This window comes from Cydia fagiglandana, chromosome 13 (genome assembly GCF_963556715.1).
Source record: "Cydia fagiglandana chromosome 13, ilCydFagi1.1, whole genome shotgun sequence".
NCBI classification, from domain to species: domain Eukaryota; kingdom Metazoa; phylum Arthropoda; class Insecta; order Lepidoptera; family Tortricidae; genus Cydia; species Cydia fagiglandana.
The window spans coordinates 7,393,284-7,416,589 of NC_085944.1; the positions used below are offsets into that span (position 1 = coordinate 7,393,284).

General features: G+C 35.7%; 1 protein-coding gene across 2 annotated transcripts in view; it reads right to left on the reverse strand.

Moving 5' to 3' along the window:
* The window catches only part of LOC134670165 (dual oxidase maturation factor 2), a 65,479-nt gene that overhangs the window by 5,594 nt on the left and 36,579 nt on the right, over window positions 1-23,306 (reverse strand). Inside the window, exons 1-3 of one of the 2 annotated variants that reach the window (XM_063527858.1) lie at window positions 21,117-21,505; window positions 3,704-3,880; window positions 2,328-2,385 (exon numbers count right to left, since the gene is read on the reverse strand). In XM_063527858.1, coding sequence (XP_063383928.1) covers window positions 2,328-2,385; window positions 3,704-3,868 — 223 coding nt within the window. In that variant the 5' untranslated portion in view covers window positions 3,869-3,880; window positions 21,117-21,505. Of the gene's footprint in view, window positions 1-2,327; window positions 2,386-3,703; window positions 3,881-21,116; window positions 21,506-23,306 lie in introns of those variants that run through there. The other variant, XM_063527857.1, reaches the window with a different exon arrangement.

A 23,306-nucleotide genomic window follows, 5' to 3' on the forward strand; every position in this document is an offset into this window, starting at 1 on the left:
CGATTAAAATATGTTTTTAAATCAGCAAAAAACGACCCCCATCTTAATCAACTTATCTGCATATTGCGCTACTAAAGTTGTGTTTAACCTCCAGACACAGGACATCCGTGCTCATTTTAATTTGCGTCTGTCGTCCTTTCGGACAAACTAAAATGTAAAATGTTTTTGTGACTCATAATTTTAATCTTAAATACTGTTAGTAAATAAATACGGATAATATCATTTAGGGCCACTTGCACCTATCACTAGCCCAGGGTTAACTAACCGGTTAAACCTGAGTTACCATGGTTCCGAGTACAATTTGACACTGGGTTAACGGATTAACCGGTTAGGGCCACTTGCACCATCCCACTAGCCTGGGGTTAACCGGTTAAACCTGAAGTTACCATGGTTGTCAGTACAATTTGATACTGGGTTAACCCCGGCTTAGTCAGTTCGTGCCAAACCAAAAAACACATCGTCAGATGACAACTCATACTCACTAATTACTAAAAAACCTTATTTTTGTACTTATATGGTTCACTATGACTTTGAACTTAAGTGGCAATTAGTGAGATTTGGTTGTCATCTGACGACATACCTAACATAGTAAGTATGCCAGTCACATAGTACTTACGCATATATGCGAAACGATTTTCTCATTATTAGGTTATTAGTAATCATCACCGTGTATTTGAAAGCCAGGCAATGTTAGGCATAGTAGGTAGATAAACCGTTGACGGTATTTTCGACCAACAGTGTTTTGGCCAGTACGATCCATTTATGTGTATGTATAACCAACTTGATTTATTTAAAAGCTACTTAAGTAGTAGTCTTATAATGTATAAAATTAAAATTATAGGTAATAAACTCATATATCAAATGTCTAGATTGCAGCACACTATTCTGAGTCACGACGGATCAGCTGGTTTTTGTTATGTGATTAAATAATAACTTCATTAGTTATGTTTATTTATAACTATTGCATAGTACAATTTTGATATACATAAATTATAGAACGCTATCGTAAATTAAGGTTTTTACTGTTGTTTTTTACATGTTCATATTGTATTACTAGTCAAAAAAGTTAATCTTTTAAGGACGAAAAGGGACGATCGTTTTTCCTTACAAACTTAGTCCCCATTTTCCTCTCTGGATATTGACATTATGGAAAAGATTTTTATAAAATTAAACTAATAAATTAATTAAATTAAATTAAATTTATTAATTAAATTAAATTTTTATTAAATTAAAGTAAGTATGTCATTTAAATATAGCTGTGCCCTTTCCTGAGATGTTTCGATTTTTTGGTTATTATAAGAAATTGGAGCAAACAATAAGTCAATTCCAAACTAAATTATTAAAGCTCTTATTTAACTATATAATAATGAAATAATCCGAGGGGCATGGCATTCTATGGCCAGTATATATTTAATTGTGTAAAAATGATTTCTATATATATATAGTTTTGAATGAGCACGGATGCCCATTGTCGATAGAGACGATAGGTATCCGTCGGTGGGCTTTTTCATTATTCCGTGGTACGAGTATCCGTAGTCTCTCAATAACGGTTAATTACTTCAGAACTTAATGTAGGTTAGAAGTGGTCTAAGAGCGGGCGTGCAATACTTAATGCTAAGCTATTTATAAGTCCGAAATGCCAATGTTCTAGGTATATCCGCCTCGCCTCTCAGCAAGTGATTCAGATTTACAAATCCTTTTACGTAATGACTGTTTGGGGACTGGTATAGATTACTTCCATCAGGGCCACTGAGGTAGGTTTTGGTACCAATCAACAACAGGTGGCTTACACAATTACTAGAGATTGAAAACAGTTTGAAAAGCTTCTAATTACAGTTTTTTATTGACTCAGAATATTTTCCATTTAAAATATACTTTATAAGAAGTTGGGCGTTCAGGAACTTAGTTTGAAAAAGTTTCTTCCGGCTGGGCCATATAATTGAATCTATTGATACTCTATCTATAACCTGCGAGGGTTGGTTAAGCTTTTTTTGTAGTAGTCAAGTATAAAAATAAAAGACTATCGTGGGTTAAGAGTGATATTGAAGTCTCATTAATAAGGAGCGGAAAAACCTTATTAACCTTTTTATAAAATATGTAGGTATAGGTTTTACGGAAATACATTTAAACTGATGTAAACGAAAACACATTTACAATCTAATAATTATAAAATTATTGGTATAGCTAAAAACCTTAATTTGATTGCGCTAAATGTCCGCCTCTGCACAGACATTATATTCTATAATGGCACACCCAACTAGTTTTGTAAGATAAATCACATTCCTATATTCTCCCACAGAACGATCTAGTTTAAAATATGGACTCACCTAGTATAACAGTTCCAACGAAGAGACTAAGCGTAACGATGGTGAATGTGGAAAACCTCTGAAACGAAAAAAGTGTATTCTAAAATTATCTATTCGGAATAAAATCAAATATGTATTTATAAAGAGAAAATTTCAACAATATAATATGTAGATTATTACTGTTATTACGGTTCTTGAGATTAATTGAATCGGGCGGAGAATCGTAAAAAAGGAGCCATTCCAATCCAGGACGAAAAAATCCATACTTATATTATTTTTAATTATTTTTAATATTATAAATGCGAAAGTGTGTCTGTCTGTCTGTCTATCTGTTACCTCTTCACGCTTAAACCGCTGAACCGATTTTGATGAAATTTGGTATAGAGATAGTTTGAGTCCCGGGGAAGGACATAGGGTAGTTTTTATCCCAGACATCCCTCTTTGAGGGGCTGAAAAAGGGGGTGGAAGTTTGTATGGGGAATCAATAACCGCTGAACCGATTCGGTTGAAATTTGCTATAGAGTCCCGGGGAAGGATATAGAATATTCTAGAACATTCGAAAGTATTCTGGAATATTCCACAATGATCTAGAATGTTCTCAAATATTCGACAACATTCCAGAATGCTCTGAAATGCTGTGGAATGCTCTCGAATAGTCTCGGATAGTCTGGACTGTTCTAGAACCCACGCAGACGAAGTCGCGGGCAAAAGCTAGTAGAGTTATAACAGTAACAAAACGACCCGGAACTTAAAATCGGCAATAACCAAACTGCATTGAATAAACTTTATGATAAATGCCATGTAGTATCGGGCTGAATGTTGTATTAGGTATACAATACAAGTCAGTAGTTTCTTTCTGTCACGCACATCTGATACATCTGGCACGTCAGTGTCAAAAAATTGGTTTTGAAACAGGACGTTTAATTCGTGCTGTGCTGTGTAATTTTTGTTAATTTCTGGTAGGTAATGTTTAAAGTGGGTTAATAAGAGTGAGAAGTGAAAAATGAGAGTGGAAATAAGAAGATGACTAATCTGCATATGTAGACCTGGTTACTTTCAATTACTTGGATCCAAAAACCTCGGAACAAAAGAGACAGCAGAGCCATAAAGTGGTGAGTCTTTCTGATTTAATTTAAATCAGTCTCATTCTATCTTTTACATACATATGTGGAATATTGTTATTTTATCATAGACATAAAGATTTTTAATGAACGAGTTATTATAGACTGATTATTAGGTATTCGAAAATTGTGTGGTTCAAGGAAGTTTTATAATGTCGGGCGTCAGCCACCATCAAGTACCTACCTACCTCTACGCGTTCCACTAGTTACGGTAGGCATTTGTATATTATTATATGCTTAAACTACAACGAAACAGCTTTATGGTTAAAAAGTTACCTCTTTCCTGATGCCGGGAAAAATAGCGAGGAAAGCGATGTAGAGCGTGAGCGCAGCGATGACCAGCGCCAGCGCCGGCACATCAGCCGCCACCGCCGTCCGGTTGTGGTACGCGTACAGGGTCGGCCCGCCTTCCTCGCGGAACGCGTCGAACCACCCCTTCATCGCTCACCCAGCCTGCAAATAATAGAAAAATACTTTGAGCTGGAGTAGTGTATAAAAAGACATCATCATCATTCATCATCATTGGCCTTCGAGTCTATTACAGACTATACATATGTACACAAGCAGTGTCAGGTAGGGAGACCACTTTTTTACATAATCCGTGGTGGCCAAAAACCGGCCACTGGCAAGGTACAAAAGAACAGTGGAATATGTGAGGCAGATAGAAATACCTATGCAAGAATTGCTTAAGTGAAAAAACATTAACATCTTCGGTGCGGCAATTTGTGTTGTTACTCGCAATTAAGCATATATTATGTACTTTTCATGGGGGTTTTCGACCCCATCCCGCAGTGAACGTCTTAAGTTATTTCCAATCGTAGTCCAGGTAAAGTGGGGTTTTATGTAAACAAATATTTTTTTACAGATTTTGTTATCACTTGAAATAGTTAAATGAACTATCATTTTTACGTTATTTTCACTGAAATATTAATAATTAACATATATTATAAATAAAAAATGATATTTAACTATATAAACTGTTGATAATAGTTGTCATTAAAAAGTGCGAAATTGCGAAGTAATGAAGTGAAGGTAAATTGGTGTGGTTAGGTATATTTTTTTTGCAATTTTTATTGAATTCCACTTTAGGTTCATCTATCAAAAATCATTTTAATGTTCGTAGTGATTACGAGTACTTATTTATAATAATGTAATGCTGCCCCAATATTACAGGGTTCTATGTTACATTTTCAATTTAGTTGAAATTCGACATAATGTCACTATGACAATGTTCAAATTTCAGTTCGATAAAAGTGAAACATAGAATCCTGTAATATTGGGGCACTGGTATGTTTTCAACTGCTAAAAATACCGGATGAATATTATGAGAATTCTGAGGTTTAGCTTGTTAGGTATGTATGTACGAGCGAACATAGCAATTTTATAAGCTTTCTATCTTTTAACTTTCCCTACAAGTTAAAAGATAGAAAGCTTATAAAATTGCTATGTTCAGTGTAAAATATTTATAAGAATAAGGACTGAAATGTGTACAGATAAATTATAATAACTGTTTACAAGGTACAAGCGACACGTCAGTGCATTAGACATAACAAGTGCAGTTACTGATTGCTTCATTATTTCACTAGGTACAGGCAACCCTGAGGCCTGTCTAGAAGGCCTTATTTACGTAAGTCTGTACAGTGTCTAGCTTTATCTAAGATCTAATGACTTATTTATTAAGTAGAGCAAGAGTAAGCAAGATCATTTTGTCCTGTACTTATTATCCGTTATCTTAAATATGTTAATTACTTATGTATATGTCACACATGGACTTGACCTGGATTGCATCTTCATATTACTTTTGTCTGGTTTACGACCGACCGCAGAATTGTAAGATTGCGTTTTTACATTGAAGATTTATATGTGTAAATAGGTACGTACGTGTACAGTTTCCAAGTTAAAGTCATACAATGTTGCTCGTTTAATGGGCTTAATGGCATTTAAACCTCATTTAGACGGTTCAAGAACTTGCATACAATATGTGATACATTGCTATCTTCAGAGTAGGGGAGGTAGGGAATCATTGGGCAGTGGGTCTGATTTACAAGGGGGTGCCCGAACCTCCCGACTGCCCAATGGGCCCCTACCTCCCCTACAATGAATTCAGTCGATGGACCAAATACTGCTGTTACGAAAATGACATGCAAGTTCTGGAACCGCCTAAATGTGCATTAAAATAGTTGTACCTATCTAAGTACTGCCGTTAGTCCGACATTATTATTGCGTTAACATAACATTAGTGTTATTAAATAAACGTGCACCATCTTGATAATTTTAATCGATTATGGGAACAACCGGGATAGTTCATAAGATTTATTGCGTTTATAATTCCAACCAGATGTTGGTTGCATCGGTCGGTGATATAATGTTTACTATAGCTATCTACGTTAAATATTAATATACTCGTAATGTTATAACCTCTAACATTAGCCTAGCCTCCAGGCTGCACGGAGGCATCCATTAGCTACTACAAGATGTTTGTTATTGAAACCGGAAAAGTCAAAGACTTTTTTTAGATACCTACAAAGCGTTTAATACATATCTACATTATTGAACTGAGTTCGATAAGCAAAGTATAAAAAGCTCACTATAGTTTAATTTAATTACAAACGTCACGTGATTGTGGATTTAATAGATCTTAAATTCTCTTTCTCGTCGATTGAGATCAAGTGATCAGGTGAGAATGAGGTGAACTCCCCACCCTGCAATGGAATGCAACGTGCAGTTCTGCAGTTGCAACACTGTCTTCGGGAAACGGATGTGGCTCGTTAACTACGCCTTTAATACACGTGACCATTATAATTACAGCATTTTTATTTAATAACACCATTTGTTTGTAACGACATGTATTATTTATTAGCGCAATAAAAATAAGAAACAAATCGTTGTTAGAAATACTTTTAAAGTAAACAATTAATATACCAATATATAACATCTTAAAGTTGTATGTTGAATAGGTACAACAACTTAAATATTTCATGGTCAAATACATCGTTTTCATATAGCTCGGTACTTACTGCACCATTTGCAGTGTCAAACAAGTTAAGTACTAAAATAACACTTAACAAAGCTCGAAATATAACGCCCAATTCACTACAAGTTCGTACATGCGAAGTTTAAGTTTCTGTGAAGTGAAGTCATTTTTATCATTAAAATTGTCATTGCCACAGTAGCCTCGCTAATAGCAATTTGCAGTGGCAAGAAAAAACATTTTTATGTTAAACTTGTGGCCCGATTATACGATATATTGACCTTTACATTCAAGTGGCGCGGCACAGTCATTGACACAGATCTATCAAGAGCCGTGTCGGAAGTGCATTTCCAATCCACTATCCACTATCAGTTACCGGAAGAATAAACTTAAATATAACCGAGGTTGCTTATACCACATTGGTATGAAGAACGAGTATTAAGTGCAACGATTAACCTTCTCAGAGGTAAACTGGTTGCGTTTAAGGTAAGGCCCTTTGCTATGCGTAGAACGGTAATGCTTAAAGAATGTGAGTTCATTTGTAAATTACTGTACGTATTGTAAGAACAATTTTACCTACTTAAACAGAATTGTGCTCGTGCTCTACTGGTTAGTTATCCTTAAACAGTTTTGACTCTTTGATATTCTACTCGTATATTAAATTATGTTTGTATAGATGCGTTCTTGTTTTAAATGTAGTTACTAATTTTACTAACCGACTCGACCCTCAACTTTTTAAGTATAGTAATATAAAATTTTAAATGGAGTTTAAGTGTACCTAAAGACGCCTGGTAGGCTAAGTAATAAAGATATATTGTGACATGCTGTTTTATAAGATGTAGGTATGTATTTAGGTACGTTTCGCAATTGATGATGATGTAAATATTACCTCCTTAGTTTTTAGTAAGCTTAAGAGGCCCCAGCAAATTCGGTTCTCCATACAATTTTATTCATGACTAATTTTAAAACAACTAGCTAGATTGCTCTGAAACTTCGTAATTAACGAAACTTGGTTTGTATGAGAAGGTGAAATACGGCCGAGCATGTTGGGACTCTTAATTTCATACCCACAGTTTTGAACGAACTTTAAAACTTAATCAATCATGTAGACATCAGACTTCAGACTTAATGAATCAGTGGACATGTAGGCATACACAAATACGTCTAATTAATAGTTTTTCTATTATCTTTTTTAACTAGTCTTCTAGCGGACATCAACTAATTAATATCTCACGAATATGAATAACTGGTAAAGGTACCTACAATGATCTGTAATAACGGCGAAGTCCTTACGTCCGTACACATAAAACCTATTATTGGTCGATAAGTTTATCAAACAGGTTGCTGACTTGATATTGTCATGATTGAGATCTTTTTTTCTAAGCAGATCAGGCGTGGCGTGGGTATTTGACTAAATTTATCGGGAGGTACAGCATACAACAGCTTCGTAGAAGTTTATTTATAGAAGGTACATAGGCTATATATTTTTAATAGCTTGTTTATTATACTTTTAAAGTAGGCAAGCAATAATGACAGGATCGTTACAATTGAAAATCTGTGATGACTCTACTCTCCGCTGAGAAACAAGCTTCATTATAATCATTATATGCAGGTACTTAATTATTATAAAATATCTCGCAAAATTTAATAAGACCCGGTAATAACAATGCACATTTATCATGTTGGCATTTACTTAATTACTTCGATTGTAAGATTACAATTAAGCATGATATTTTTAAAGATCAAGAGTGCTTATAAAAAAAACAACTTAAATTAACTTCCTGCTTTAAAGCATTAAATCTAACCTTTGAATACCCATATGATGAAGAGGGGGCGTAAAGCCAGGTAATTCGAAAGGAACGAAAGATAATAATATATACATGTGGCGCATCGTGCGAAACTCGCGACGGAAGATATCGCCACCTCACGGGTTTTAACCTTTTACCTCAATGTCTCTAAAGAAATATTTATATTTAACATTTTGTCGTCGCGACCCACATCATAAAATTAGACATGTATTCACATTTTTTTCTCTATCAGGCCAACTTTAACCTAGTAAGATTATGTTTTAGGTTTTAGTCTGTCATTGTTTTAAATCTCGTTTCTGTGTGATTTTTTCATGAGTATCATATGTGACATTTGCTTGTTGCATTTTGTAAACACGCGTAAAAATTCAATATATGTTAATATACACTACAAGTTTGTGTTAGCCCTCTATTGTGTCATTGCAAACTAGGACTATAATTATTTCCCTTAAAACGGGATGTATTTGTAAATAATTATTATCAATTTATTTTTTCCAAAGATTCTAGCGCGTCAGCATAGATTTCTTTTGGATCTTATGTGAATTAAACCGAACCTATCAGTTCGCGCGCTGACGTAATGTGATGTCGAATTGATATGTCACGTAGCACACATACTCGTGGAAATTATAGGCACCTAAATGCAATACGTACTCGGCGTATACTTTCTACAACTAGTCATAGTGTCTATGCACATAGATATAGATTAGGTCGTGCAGTTACTATCTTTGTGATCGATTAATTGCTATCTTCTATTGACACAGTGCTCTGAATACCGATGCAGTGACTTAAAATTTATTTTAATTAAATCCAAGCCATTAAATGTAGCATCTTATGATTCTGTTACAAATAAGGAGTGTTGTTCATTTATTTCGCAGCAGGGTTTCGACAACTACTTTAAAAATAAACAATTATTTCATAAATTTAAATGTTAATGATGTAGTCGTTAAATGTTGGTGCGTACAAAAATATAGTTAAAGAGTTTCTTATTGTTATTAATACAAGGTTCATAATATAAGGTAGCAATGCTATATAGACTAGAATCGGTACCCGGAAGGCCCGGTCGTTGAGCCCCGGAGGCCGAGACTCGAGCGTTGGCGACCTTGCACACTCGCCTATGGCCATCTCATAAGCCCTTGGCCTTGTGAGATGGCCACATTTTATATTCACCTATGACCAGCGACGGGTAAAATGTTTTTACCTAAGTAAAAAGTTAGTAAGTAAAACTAGCAACCCTGAACGGAGACGGGAGACTTTGATTTTTTTTTTTAAAACAGTCTTGTTTTTTTATTCTCTTGTTTTTATTTCCTAAATGTAATGTTAACCCTTTACCAGGCTAAGGGATATATATTTCCCATATACGGCACTTCAACATGTGTTCTATTTTCGATGAGTAAGACTGACATTTTTGAACTGTCAGCCTGGTAAGGGTTAACTAATATTTGTATGCCAATTTTTTCTAAGATATTTTAATTATTTTATAAACAGCAAAGTTAATAACATACATACTTTCAACAGATAAAAAACTAATCAAATAATAATTTAGATTAACTTAAATCTACGGTACTTAATTTATTTTAACATATTAAAATTCACATATTCGTGATCATATATACGACATACCTAGCAATCAATTTTAGGTTTAAAACGAGTTTAGTAAAATTGGTTTAGGATCTGTCCGCCATTTTAGTTTTTAGGGTTCCGTACGTCAAAAGGAAAAAAAAACGGAACTCGTGCTTCTGTCTGTCTGTCCGTCTGTCCCAGCCTATTTTCTCGGAAACTACTAGAACAATTAAGTTGAAATCTGATATACAATTATACATATGTAAATAAGTGACCCAAAGACGGACATGTGACGTAAATAAATGAATTTTAAACATGGTCAATTTTAAACACCCCCTTTTAGCGGGTAATTGAGAAAATTAAAAAATAAAGTTTTCAAACTATATGGCGTTATATGTCAAATGAAAGAACTCTTTTTGAGAATTTCAAATACCTGTATTTACTCGTATTTTATAATTTTAAAATATATAGGTTAGAAGTTCAAGAAAATAGCCAAAATAATGACCACCCCTCCTCCCTTTATCTCCGAAACTACCGAGTCAAAATCTTTGAAAAAAATACACAAAATAGTTTTTTACTTAAGGTTGACAGGAAAACCTATTAGAAATGTGCAGTCAAGCGTGAGTCGGACTTAATGTACGGAACCCTTGGAACGCGAGTCCGACTCGCACTGGGCTGGTTTTTTTTTACGATGATATTTAATAAGTACTGAGCAAAAAGATATCCTTGTATTCGTTACGTGTTGATTAAGATCATTGAATGGCTTTCATGACGCCATTTTATGACTAAACGTGATTTATTTACTGGGAAGTGGGACTGCTGTTAAGTATACCTATATAATTAACGTAGGGGAGCTAGCGGACCACTGGGCAGTTGGGAGGCTCGGGCACCCCCTTGTAAATCGTGTGACAAGGGGTTGCCCGAGCCTCCCTAAATGCCCAATGGTCCCCTACCTCCCCTACATTTATTACTGACTACTGTTTATATAATAAACATAAATTTTAGTTTTTGAGTTTATATAAGTACCTACCTAATACTTAATACAGATTTTACAGTTACCCCTGCAACTTAGGTACTGTACAGTCACCTGCAATAATATGTTTGCCCTTCGAAGGCCGCGCAAAGATATGTGACACGCTCTTATGGCTCTACATATAAGATCGAGTCAGATAATTTTACGGCTTTCGTTGTGAAACATATTATTGCAGGTGACTACATATTTTATTTACATCCGTATTAGTATCCGTTAGTATTTTAAATACATCCGGCTTAATCATTTAGATTGATCCTTAACAACTGGTAGCTTATTCTTACTGCATGGGTTACAATTACAAGCCTTTTCATGGTCAATAATTGTAGAGGTTAATGCACCAGAGGACGTCCGGGGCACCTTGCCTCCCATAGGTAGGTGCATGACTCAACGTTCCGTACGTAGGTACCTACTAAGGTTTACGAGTTTACTGATACGATCAGGGTTGGACCGAGAGACCATGATGGATTGACTAGATAGATCACACGACTAAGACATAAAAACATTATGTGGTTCAATTTTCTGTAAGCTGTGTCGACATCCGCCTTTGGAGTTCGTTAGCCGCGTAAAATTAACACATTATATTATTAGTCTGTTTTTGCATCAGTCACTTCGCTTAATTAGCTCCACAGTGTGTTCGATATCGATGTGGAAATTGTTAACGTATGGTTCCAACATAAATTAATTTATCAAAATGTTTTTTTATGTACCTACCTGTAGAAATTCGATTCCAAACCAGTTTTATCTGTTCGTGATAAAATCAGTTGAAAATATGAATTTGAATTTGCTAAATTTTTGGCTCCATTTACAAATATGTATTTATGTTATAATGGAGTTTAGGTATTTGAGCCAAAACTACGTTAAAAACTCTAACGCTGCAGTACGGCATTTGACCTAAAAGTTTTTAATGTTTTAATTACACCGTCATTTAATTTGATATTTCGTACGAGTTCATGAGAGTAACATATTGGCATCGTGGCCTCATTAATTTTCCTTTTATGCAATATGATTTACAAGTTAATGAAATCAATAGGTACCTATAACACGACGCTCGATGAATTAAAAATTATATAATTAAGATCATGATGATTCTTAAGCCGACCACTGACTAACAGGCCGCCGGGCGATACCGGCCTGTCAGTTAGAACAAAAATTTGACAGTTCCGAACAACTGACTGTCAGTCAGTGGTCGGTTTTAGTCACAATGCTGAGAACTCTAAACAATATGTAGAATATTTTTACATTTGACGTACACTTTTAGCATGAAGATAAATTCGGCTATAAGGATTCAAATATATCTGACTCTACTTATTTATGTATTGGGGTTTCAGCCCCGAGTATGTAAAATGGAATGAAAAATTAAAATGAAACTGAATTGATTAACTTTGTGTCCCGCTCTTATTACCTTTGTGTGTGTATATTGAAACGAGAACTTAAGGTTCCATCACACAGGCGCGTTTTCCGGGCGGGGTGTGAGCGCTGCGAGAATGTTTTTTTATATTATATGTAAAAGCGGCGCGCCCCGCTCACAAGCCGCTCGCAAAACGCGCCTGTGTGACGGAGCCTTTACTTTAGCATCGGGATTTAGATGTGCAATCTTAGAGTTAATTATTGTCAATCTAAAGTTCTTAGGTTTCAGCACCGCGCTAGTCAGAAGCTCTTAATACTACATAATAAGGTTAATTTTCTTTAAATATTCGCTAGAAGTTGAGTAATCAATGTAATCATATTAAATCGGATCGGCTTGCAACCTGCAGTGGCCGACATACACGCTCGCGCGAACTTGACACTTCTGTCCATACTCTGTGACTGGTCGTATACTAAACTTAACCTCTATCTTTATGGTACCTACACTCGTAAATAAAAGCGCTATTTATTTAGTGCAATAAATTCAGCGCAATCGCAGATCGGACGTTCACAATTTTTATTTTACAAAACTTTTACACCATTTATTTAACATTGTATTGAAGCTGCTTAAAAATATCTGTGTGGACGCATCGGTAATTGTTTTGTACAGGTATATAAAAATGGTGTAAATATGAACAGTCATAAGATAACAAAGACTCCTATAGGTAGGTAGGTATTATTACTCAAAGTGAGTGAGAGTATTATACTCGTAAATACCTACTTGTCGAAATGCATTGAAAGTTCTTGTTATGATACTTTTGATATTTCTATCTCCTATATCGATTTTCAAAATTCATTTGTGGTGATTTAAGAGTCATATAAGAGTTATGTTTCTGCTTTCCTAACCTGTTACTTTTGTCACACAATAAATAATAGTACTTAGATACTAGACAACAACAACAAAAGCAATGTTTAATGAAATTCGGTTTTGGATGTATTCAAAAAGTAGTTATTTTGTGTAACGTATTTACTATGATCAATCCTTGATGTTTTCTTTAATGGTTCTGGCGATCGTGACTATCAATGACCACGCAGACCCTAATGACGACCTACGGTTGAATGCCGATCCCTAATTCAGGGTCAACCAACACGTAATAATATAGGATCTTCTGCATAAGGTTTTGCGTCCATTATGTTATGAATATCAAACAGTAGACTGTAGGCAGCATGTTGGTAACTCATTATATATTGTCCGCATCCGTTTTCCTTAGGTACCAGCTTGAATTAAGCTATGCTATTAGTTTTGTCAAGTTTATCATATTTTTATCTGTGTAATTTAGACTAAATTATTTAGTAATCAATTCCTAAGTACGGACTTAATCAGGCACAGTGGCAAAGTTTAATAGGTATTTCAAAATATTATTATTGGGTAATGTTTTAGTATTATACATAATTGTCACTATTCGTAATCGCGACTTCCGCGTCTGAGTTTTAGCGTTTACTGTACTTGTAAAAAACGCAACGATATTCCTATACTTATTTTAAACATCGTGGTTCAGTTTATGTTAACAATTGAGTGCCGTTAGAAAATATTTCACATCTTTGGTTCGCAAGACAGTGACAGTGACTTAGGCTTACCGATTTGTTAGGTAGATACCTATTATAATGTCAATGATAAACTGTTTCACTAGCCGAATGTAATATAATTGAATTGACCAGTTTTAATAAATCATTCTGGCAGGCAGAAATGGATCTTCAGTGATCATTTCTCACTTAGCTGGCGCCGGTCGCGTGCCTTCAACTCTGCTTTTGTAACATGTTCGCATTGAATGCTCCGGTAAAAACAACCTTCTCAAATGACAGCCGGTATAAAAACAACAGGCAGCCAGAATCCGAGCCAAGGTCCTGTAATGAGATATATGAGTTAGATAGCTGCATTAGTAGAATTAAGAGAATACTGTTTTTATAGATTATATCTATGCACTGCAGTAATTATTCCTCCCTCATTACTAAGGTAAATGCGGCGTGGGCTGTGTGTGGGCTAACAATCTTTTATTTATATTCAGGTAGTTACGTTTCGACGCAGTTTAACTATTATATTTTATGTTTGGTTCTACTTTATGCAATAATTCATGCTTATTTATGTCAAGTTCCTTGTTTAAAGACGTAGTGCTCGTTACTCCAGTGATGTACAAACGCTTTTAAATAATCCAACATTTCAACCGGTAGACTAACGTCTTTCAAAATATGATTATTTTGAGGGAACATAAATCTTATCTATAACAATACATTACGAAATTTGATAAATTTACCGTGAGAACGTCTTTACATAATTCAAGGTGGTCATTGATACGAGAGATATCAGTGTGACTAATCCTTTATTGTCTGTTAGTTAATTGCATGGTGTAGATTCATCAAATTAACACAAAAGACACAACCAGACGGTCGAAATTGACATATTTCAAGGTTTTAAATACCCGTAGATTTGATTTTAAAGAACATTTATAATACCTTTTATAGCTGATATTCAATAGATTATGTGTATTGGTCTTGTTAATAATAATTCAGCATATATACGTTCCACTGCTGGGCATGCGCGTGAGGGTTAATAACTAGAAATATCTTATTTAAATTAATTATGAAACTATTTCAAACTTACGTGCTAAATATGTTTGAATGTTTCCATCAGATTAATTTATTGAGGCTTTTATTCCGATGAACGCTGAAAAGAGGAGGAGGACCCAAAAAATTCTACATATCAAGCGAGAAAACCACGAGGAAACAAGCCTACCGACTACCGCTTTTAGTTGAAGTGTATTTTGTCGTGATTTTGTCATTTTACACCCACGCCGAACAAACCGCAACCACCAAAGGCGGATCTAGTTAGAACATTGTTATTCCCTGTGTAAACATCAAGTGTTACTCGACTTCCTTTTATATTTCCTTAGCTTCTGGTTGTTTGTGTATTAGATGCCGTGCCGTGACGCACGCGCGAGGTCGCTTAAAGGCCACGGCTTGTTCTCGACAAGCGCAACCACTCTCCTGTATTCACTTACTCGTAAATTACTGGTTAAATAGCATTCCTTTTTGTTGCTTTAATTGATGTGTAACGTGGCAAAAATCAATGTTATTGTGTCGTATATCGCAGTGGGTTCCGTACCTCAGAAGGAAAAAACGGAACCCTTATAGGATCACTTTGTTGTCCATCCGTCCGTTGGTCCGTCCGTCAATCTGTCTGAGACCCTTTATCTTGGGAACGCGTGGAGGTATCGAGTTGAAATTTAAACCACAAAAACTCAAAAGTCCTTTAAAGCTGTATAAAAATCAAACTCCTATGTTAACGTAAAAAAAGATATGCCCTTTATGTCGTAGAAAAACGTATATTTCGGCATTCACAAGGGAATCAAATTTTATAGGGTACTTGTCGTTAAATTAAAAATACAATCTCCTCTTCTTCCTGGCGTTATCCCGGCATTTTGCCACGGCTCATGGGAGCCTGGGGTCCGCTTGACAACTAATCCCATGGTTTGACGTAGGCACTAGTTTTTACGAAAGCGACTGCCATCTGACCTCCAACCCAGAGGGGAAACTAGGCCTTATTGGGATTAGTCCGGTTACCTCACAATGTTTTCCTTCACCGAAAAGCGACTAGCAAATATCAAATGATACATAAGTTCCGAAAAACTCATTGGTACGAGCCGGTGTTTGAACCCGCGACCTCCGGATTGAAAGTCGCACGCTCTTACCGCTAGGCCACCAGCGCTTCCGCTTTTTTTTGTTTGTTATTAAAAATACAATACAAAATATAAATAAAATAAGAAATAAGTAAAATTTGTACCGAACCCTCGGTAGGCGAGTCCGACTAAATAGCACTTATCTGGTTTTTTAGAGACAAAGTAGCAGGCTAAAACGCGATTACACATCTATTCGGGAAGGTTTCTAAATGTCGGCGTATCAGTTAATTAATGAGGGAAGTAAAACTAAAGTGCATTGAGTGAAATCACTAATAGTGTATGAAGACATGTTTAATTCAAATGCCGTGTTGCGGGCCATATAAATTTAATCTGACGATTATACTGTGTTAGATAATCAAACTCATTATGTAGTGTAAAATCCCGGTAGTTGAAAGATCTTTATATTCACTAGGGGAAAAACGTATATTTATCATGTGTTGTGCCTTTATTCAAAACGTTTACCGAACGCATTGCCTCTGAAAACCAGTTTATGCGTGATTATGATTACTAATTAGATACGCATAGTCGGTACGGATCTTGAAGGTGTATTCGTGATGAACTAACCATAAAAGCAGCATGATTTGTGAATAGTTGAGCTCATTGCGTACCATCAGCTAACGACTGTAAGTGATCTCGAACAATAGTAAACCGTGTTGCTACCAGACCTACAATCAGAGTGATATATTCGCGTTATCTGTCAACGAAGCATCCGCCTGACAGAAATGCAACCAACTAAGGCCTGATTCGAATTCAATCTGCCAAATTGAAAACCCTATTAATGGTACTGAAGCTAGCTGAATCAAGATTTGTTTTTCCATAATTTATTGAAAATTTGTTTAAAAATTGTTATTTATAAGTAAATTCATCATTTTCCATTTCTTCCCGCTCCTGTCGTTAGTTTTGTTGTATGCCCTCCATCATACATCCGACAGTGTTTTTTGACAGTTTCTTAGTTTGAGTCCTATCAAGAACAATGTTTATTTTGAAATATTATATTGCATATAGTTTTTGTTGTTTTAACGAACTAATTCCTTGGACACTCCACTCCATACCGTTCAATAGGTCAATACTGTGGGACTTTGTTGAATCAAGTTTTTTGGTCCGATTTCGAGGGTACTGGCTTAAGCATGCTGATTGCCTCATAAACATCGTGGATCATCTCCAAATATTATCAAAGTAATATTGGAAATCCGCATTATTAAACTAAAGCTGCGAACCGTTTCTTTTAGTGATGTTGGTGTCGATTTCTCTGTCGAAAAGTAACCAATGCCCGGTAACTGACACCACATCGACGAAATTCCTGATACGCCAGATATTTGAAGATATGTCTAGATCCTCATTGTTTCATGGATATTGCAATGAAATTACCTTTCAGTATTGGTATAATATTAGGTAACAGGTTATGTTGGAAATTAGTTATGTGCAAGTTTCTTCCATACTTATCAAGTTTTTGACAGCAATTTGGCGCCTAATTAAAAAGACGGCGGCGTTTATTTGAATTTTTTGATCATCTTAGAATTGATAAAAAAAAAATTTTTTGGTATAATAATTTTGTGATTCTGATAATTATAATGTCGTAGTGTATATATAAAGTAAGCTAGAAAATATCCAAGAAAAATCACTCTGAATTTGTCAAATTTGTTTCGAATCAGGCCTTAGTTAATGTAGTGGTTCACTGACTTATAATTCGAACATGGCATGATTTAATAATTATTTAATATAGTCATTATAATAACGATTTCATGTAATATATGTAAATGTTATTTAATAATTTTGAATGAAATTTTGATTTTCAGTGTTATTTTTCGTAATTATTCATAATGTAAAAAAACTGACAATCACAATATAAATTCCTAAAAATTTACCATGTGTAATTTTAAGTGACATTGTATATTGTGAGATAAATAAATCATATCATATCATATCATATAGTTTTAAGTAATTTGGCAGTCTTATGCAAACGGTCGTGCAGGTTAAGTGAAACAGCTGAGATGGAGTAAACCGAAGGGATACCTAGCAATGGTACAATAGGAAGAGTTGACGCAACGCTAAACAATGGTTGGGAATGGGTAATAGCGAGCCGAGCGAAGAATCATCGAGCGGCGGCTGTGAACATTCAATAGGAACTTTTAAAAATCGTGAATAGGTGTTCATGAGAGAAAGTATCTACATACGTCATATTCAGATATCTAATGAAATGTGGTAGAAGAAATTTTATGTATAGTGCTAGAATATCAATAACTATACAGGGTGTATTTTAGTCACCTGCAATAATTTTCGTGTTGAATATATATATATGACAATATATTATGAATAGATAAATGTCAATTTTTTTATATAATCACAATATAAATAATTTGTAAGTCTATATTCAACGCGTCTGTTAAATGCAATAAACCACCCGAGAAAGAGAAGTATAAGTACCTAATATTTATTATGTGTTGTATGACACAACAGATTACTGTGTAGTGGCATTTATATAACTGATATAATATATGTTTTAGACAAAAGCCTTGCACGGTGATTGGGCTGTCGCGTGGAATGGCTAACAATCGTAATTATCTGGCGGCGGGTTGTGCCGGCTGCTTCTATCTATGCTGCTATTTCTATTGGCATTTCACTTCGCCGTATTGGCACAGAATAAACAATAGACCAGAAAGGAAACTTTCTACAAAACTGAAGTTTGACAGCGGTTCAGGGTCGAATCACGCTGTCCCCTTTTACTACGTGACACTATCCTTTCCGGCTTATATCCTTTGTGTACCGTAGTTGCAGTTGGACTATAGTTGGGAGGTTTTACGGTATTTAGGGTTGTCAAAATTCAAGCCATTATCTTATCTGTGGTCGTGCACACAAAGTAAAGTAACGTCAAGTTATGTCAACCCTAATATTTGCTCGGAGCAGTGCTGAGCCGAACGGAGCCAAGTTTGCCCGAGTTTCGCACCCCTGGCATTGGCATAAATAGTTGTGTAGCATCTCTTTAGTAGAAAAATAAAAGATACTCAGCCGTATATTCCTAGAAAATGCGAAAGCTGTGTCGAGATGACACATACAAGATGAGCATTGATAACATATACACGTTGAGCGTTTGGGTTTTGTTTTTAATGACAAATTGCGATGAATGTCAACACGGATAGCGGGGTATATGTACTTATACATTATAGTCGAACTAACCGTAACAATAATTGATTATTGGCAGTTATAAATTGATTCTTATTCATAATCAAGCTAAGGCTATCTGGTAGACCTTAGCTTATAGACAAGGGTCAATTCATATCTCATTATTCAATTCTTATACTCCGACTATAAACAACTTCCGATGCTTTGTGTAATTAATTAGATACGATTTATCAACTCGTAAGGGCAAAAGAACGAAACGTGGGATAGCAATAAAACGTCCAACTCGTAAGAATCGTAAGTTATCATAATGTTTTGTCAGAGGCGTGTTAATTGTCGAATATACAAATGAAACGCGAATCGTAGTGATTCGTGCATATCTGTAGGGAAATAATTAGGTACCTACAGTCAACGGTAAAAATATGGGTGTACAAATCATTTCAAAAATATGGCCCATAACTCTTATGTCAGTGAATTAAGAACTATGGGACATATTTTTGAGTAAGTTGTCTACACCCATATTTTTACCGTTGAATGTACCTAACTTACCTATTAACTTGCGCGAAGAAAACACCACTGTGGCCTCAAAGGCCACCACTCAACCTCATCCACATTAATTGAAAATTTGAAATAACCATCTTTTTCCCCTTGAACACTGTCATAACTCATAATTATACAGGATACAGATGTAAATAAAAAAAAGTATAGACGGTCGTATTCAATAAAATGCCATGTTCGCAATGCCACGGCGCGATTCGGGTAATGAATTAGACATTCACTAGATATGAAATAATAAATATATGTGACGTTCCATGGCAAAAGGTACCAAATGGCTGCTGGCGCTTACGTCGCATAGCGCCGCAATAATATTTACCTTTACCTTTTGCCGTGGAACGTCACATACTTTACTATTTCATATCTAGTGAATCTCTAATGAATTTCCCGAATCGCGCCGACAGTACCTACACAGTACTCCTTAGTAAATAGGTACTTGGTCTATAAACTTGTATGTGGCAAAATAAGATTGGCATTTTTTAATCGCTTAGCTAAATAAATAAAATATTACAGGTCATACATCGCAATAGTACATTACACCTTTTAAATGCGACTTAAGTATATTAATTTCAAGTAGAGATTAGAGCAATTTAATTGGCTAAATCGGTTAGGTACTATTTGATGATGATATCATAGATATAACGTTTATTTACTGGAAATGTTATCTGATCTTGTTAGTTAGACATAATAACTGATAAGAATCTTCTAAGATTACACATTGGTAATTATATAGGTAGGTTATATACTCATATACTACAATATACACATAAATCTCATAATATAGTAACGTAATATATAGGTGCAGTTTATGATTATATCTACATACTATATTACCTACTTAACATAATGGAATTAAGCAAGGAAATAAAACAAATATTGTAAAATGATTCACACGTATTGACTCATCTTTTTGGAGAGCTGTCCCGAAAACAGATGCACATAGCAGATGCAGATTAAAATTATGAATTCGGGGATTTGTTTTCATAGTGTTCATTATGACTCGTGTTGCATTACGCTGGTATCATCATATTGCCATCATGTCCAACTGATGCACAGGTTTCCCAGGTGCGAGGAATTGGTCTATATTAAAAATAAAACAATCTTATTCCTCTTTTTTGTCGACAGCGATCACTTGAATGTGGTGATCGTAAGGTCGCCGGTACATCCTGTTTGCATTGAACGGGTGTTGATAGATGGACGGACCGTGTTTTCCCTGCACTAGATACACTCAATTGTTTTGCCAGTTTTTTATACACAGCGGCGACCGGCATTATGTATTACTATTAGGCACTTAGACAAAGTGTCTTTGTTAGTTTCCAAATAACATTGTTTTGTATCGCTTTCTGTCGAGATGGCTAAGACGAATTCAATTGATTATGCAGGCCTATTACTTACTCGCGAACATGTTTGTATCGATACTTATCTTATGCAATTTATCTACTTGTAGGTTATATACGGTTATTAATAGGTAAAGTTCATGTGTCAGCTAAGAATTACTATCTATAATAAAATAAGTCTCTGTATTTAACTAATAGCAATTAATTTTAATTGATAACTGATGAGTACCCACCTGGCGTACAATAAAAATTAATAAACGTATCTCCTACGGATATGGCACGAGGAGTTTTGGCACAAAACATCACAATATACACTATCTGTATACAAGTGTTTTGTCACTGCATATCGGAACACTGGGGCTCACGTCACAGTCACTGCGGGGGTGCGCACGGGCACATTTCGGTCTACCCGCGTGTCGCGTATCACAAGGGTCGGATTCGGGTCAGAAAATGAGAACAGTCGGTCGTGTTGTGTCGGTAAAGGCTCGGGCCAGACTGAGAGGTTTATTATTATATCGCGGGAAGGAGCGCGGTTGTATTCAAGGTTCCGGCGGCCGCGGAGGCTCACGTACCGAGGCTTATCTCGCAGCGGCTTTGTCGTTCACGAGTCGCCCGTTCGCGTTCATCTCGTCTCATTACGTGTGCGCCTAGGAAATCACGTTATGACTATTTTATCGTGATAGCTACTCTTCATACGGTTTGAAAGTTAAACTCTCTTTGTAGATTGTACAAATATGGGGCATGAGGTACAGATGTAGGCCATAGATAAAGTTAATACTGGGAAATGCTGTAGGTACTTGTGTTGCGTAGATATTGTTTAGGTATAGCTATTTTAGGTATGATTCAATATACAATTGAGTAGATTTTGTGTTGCCTAAAGGCACGACCCAGACACACATTCATCATTCTTACTTCATTTACTCAGTTTGCGTAAAAGATGACAGCCTGAGTAAGTAGATGAAGTTTGTCGTGCCTCAAATCTTTACACCTTAGGTAAATTGTGCAAACATTTGTTTAAAACTGAGATAAAAGACAACAGGGCCATGCATGAAATGTGTTCCTTACGTATTGTACTTAGGGTTTGATCAGACAGGACATCAACGTGAGAATTATATTATAAAATACTACAACCTATTACTTATTAGGTACCCGCGACTTCGCACGTGTGGATTTGTATGTTGGTTGTTGTACTTAATTCTGTATTGTAGCAACAACAGCAGTTGGATTAACAATTTGACAACACGTAACATTTGTCTGGTATACGTAATATTTATATACTTACCGGAAATCGGACGGAGAGGGAAGACGACAAAAAATTGGCTTTTGTAGCCATTTTAACTGATTGCTATAAAATATGGGAATAGGCGTGAATCAAAGCTGCGAATATCAAAATTTTGGTATCTGCTTCTCTATTACTCTATTAAACTCTTGTATTAAAATAACTCGATTTTCGCAGTAGGCCGACAGGCGTGTAGTGTGCGCGGTGTGCGTGATGGTTGCCACGTGCGTAGCTGCGTCTGGGCATGCTACGAAATGGATTGCGCGGTGATTTTGCATTGTCGGGGTGCCTACAGCTTGCCAGCCACGTTGGCTAGCTGCTTGACACAGGATAGGGGTTGTTCACAAATCACGCGAGGTGTTTTCGGCTACTTTTTGACCCCCCCTCCCCCTGGGTGATATTTGGTGAGGTTTTTTTTTGCTACCCCCCCTCCCCCACACAACCTCACGTGTATTTATTTGAATTTTTTTCATTCGACCTAATTTTAAGATTATTAGTATTGTACATAGAAAATCTTGTTTATTTTTCTATTTTCGTTAAAAAAGACTCGCTATTTTGAAGTGCAGAGCGAAGAATTACGTTAATTATGTTTAATAAAACCGAGAAAAAGTATCTACGCATGTGGTAGGTTTTTTTTCTTAGTTTCGTTCGCTGTAGAAAAATACACGTGAGGTTTCCTTATACCCCCCCTCCCCCAACGTGATCTATCGTGATTTTTTCGAGACCCCCCCTCCCCCTGTCGAACCTCGCGTGATTTGTGCACAAGCCCAATTACCGTCATCGAAACAAATTCTCTTAGTTAGGTAGTACTTGCCCCTACTACTTGTTAAAAAAATGTGTTAATCAGTAAGTCAGTTTTTCTAATATGATGGATAGTCATTAGTTTAATAGTAAAATTCTTAGTCCATCTTTATTAAATCAAACAAGTCATATTATTTAATTATACATATCTGGGAAACCGAGCTTTGCTCGGAAAATATATAAGAATCTCATAAATGCGCGTTTTCCCAGAGATAAGACCTAGCTTGATCGATTTTTCACCCCAGAAAACCCCCAAATTGCTAAATTTATCGATATCGTTAGAGCCGTTTCCGAGATCCCCAAAAAAAAAAAAAATATATATATATATAAGAATCTCATAAAT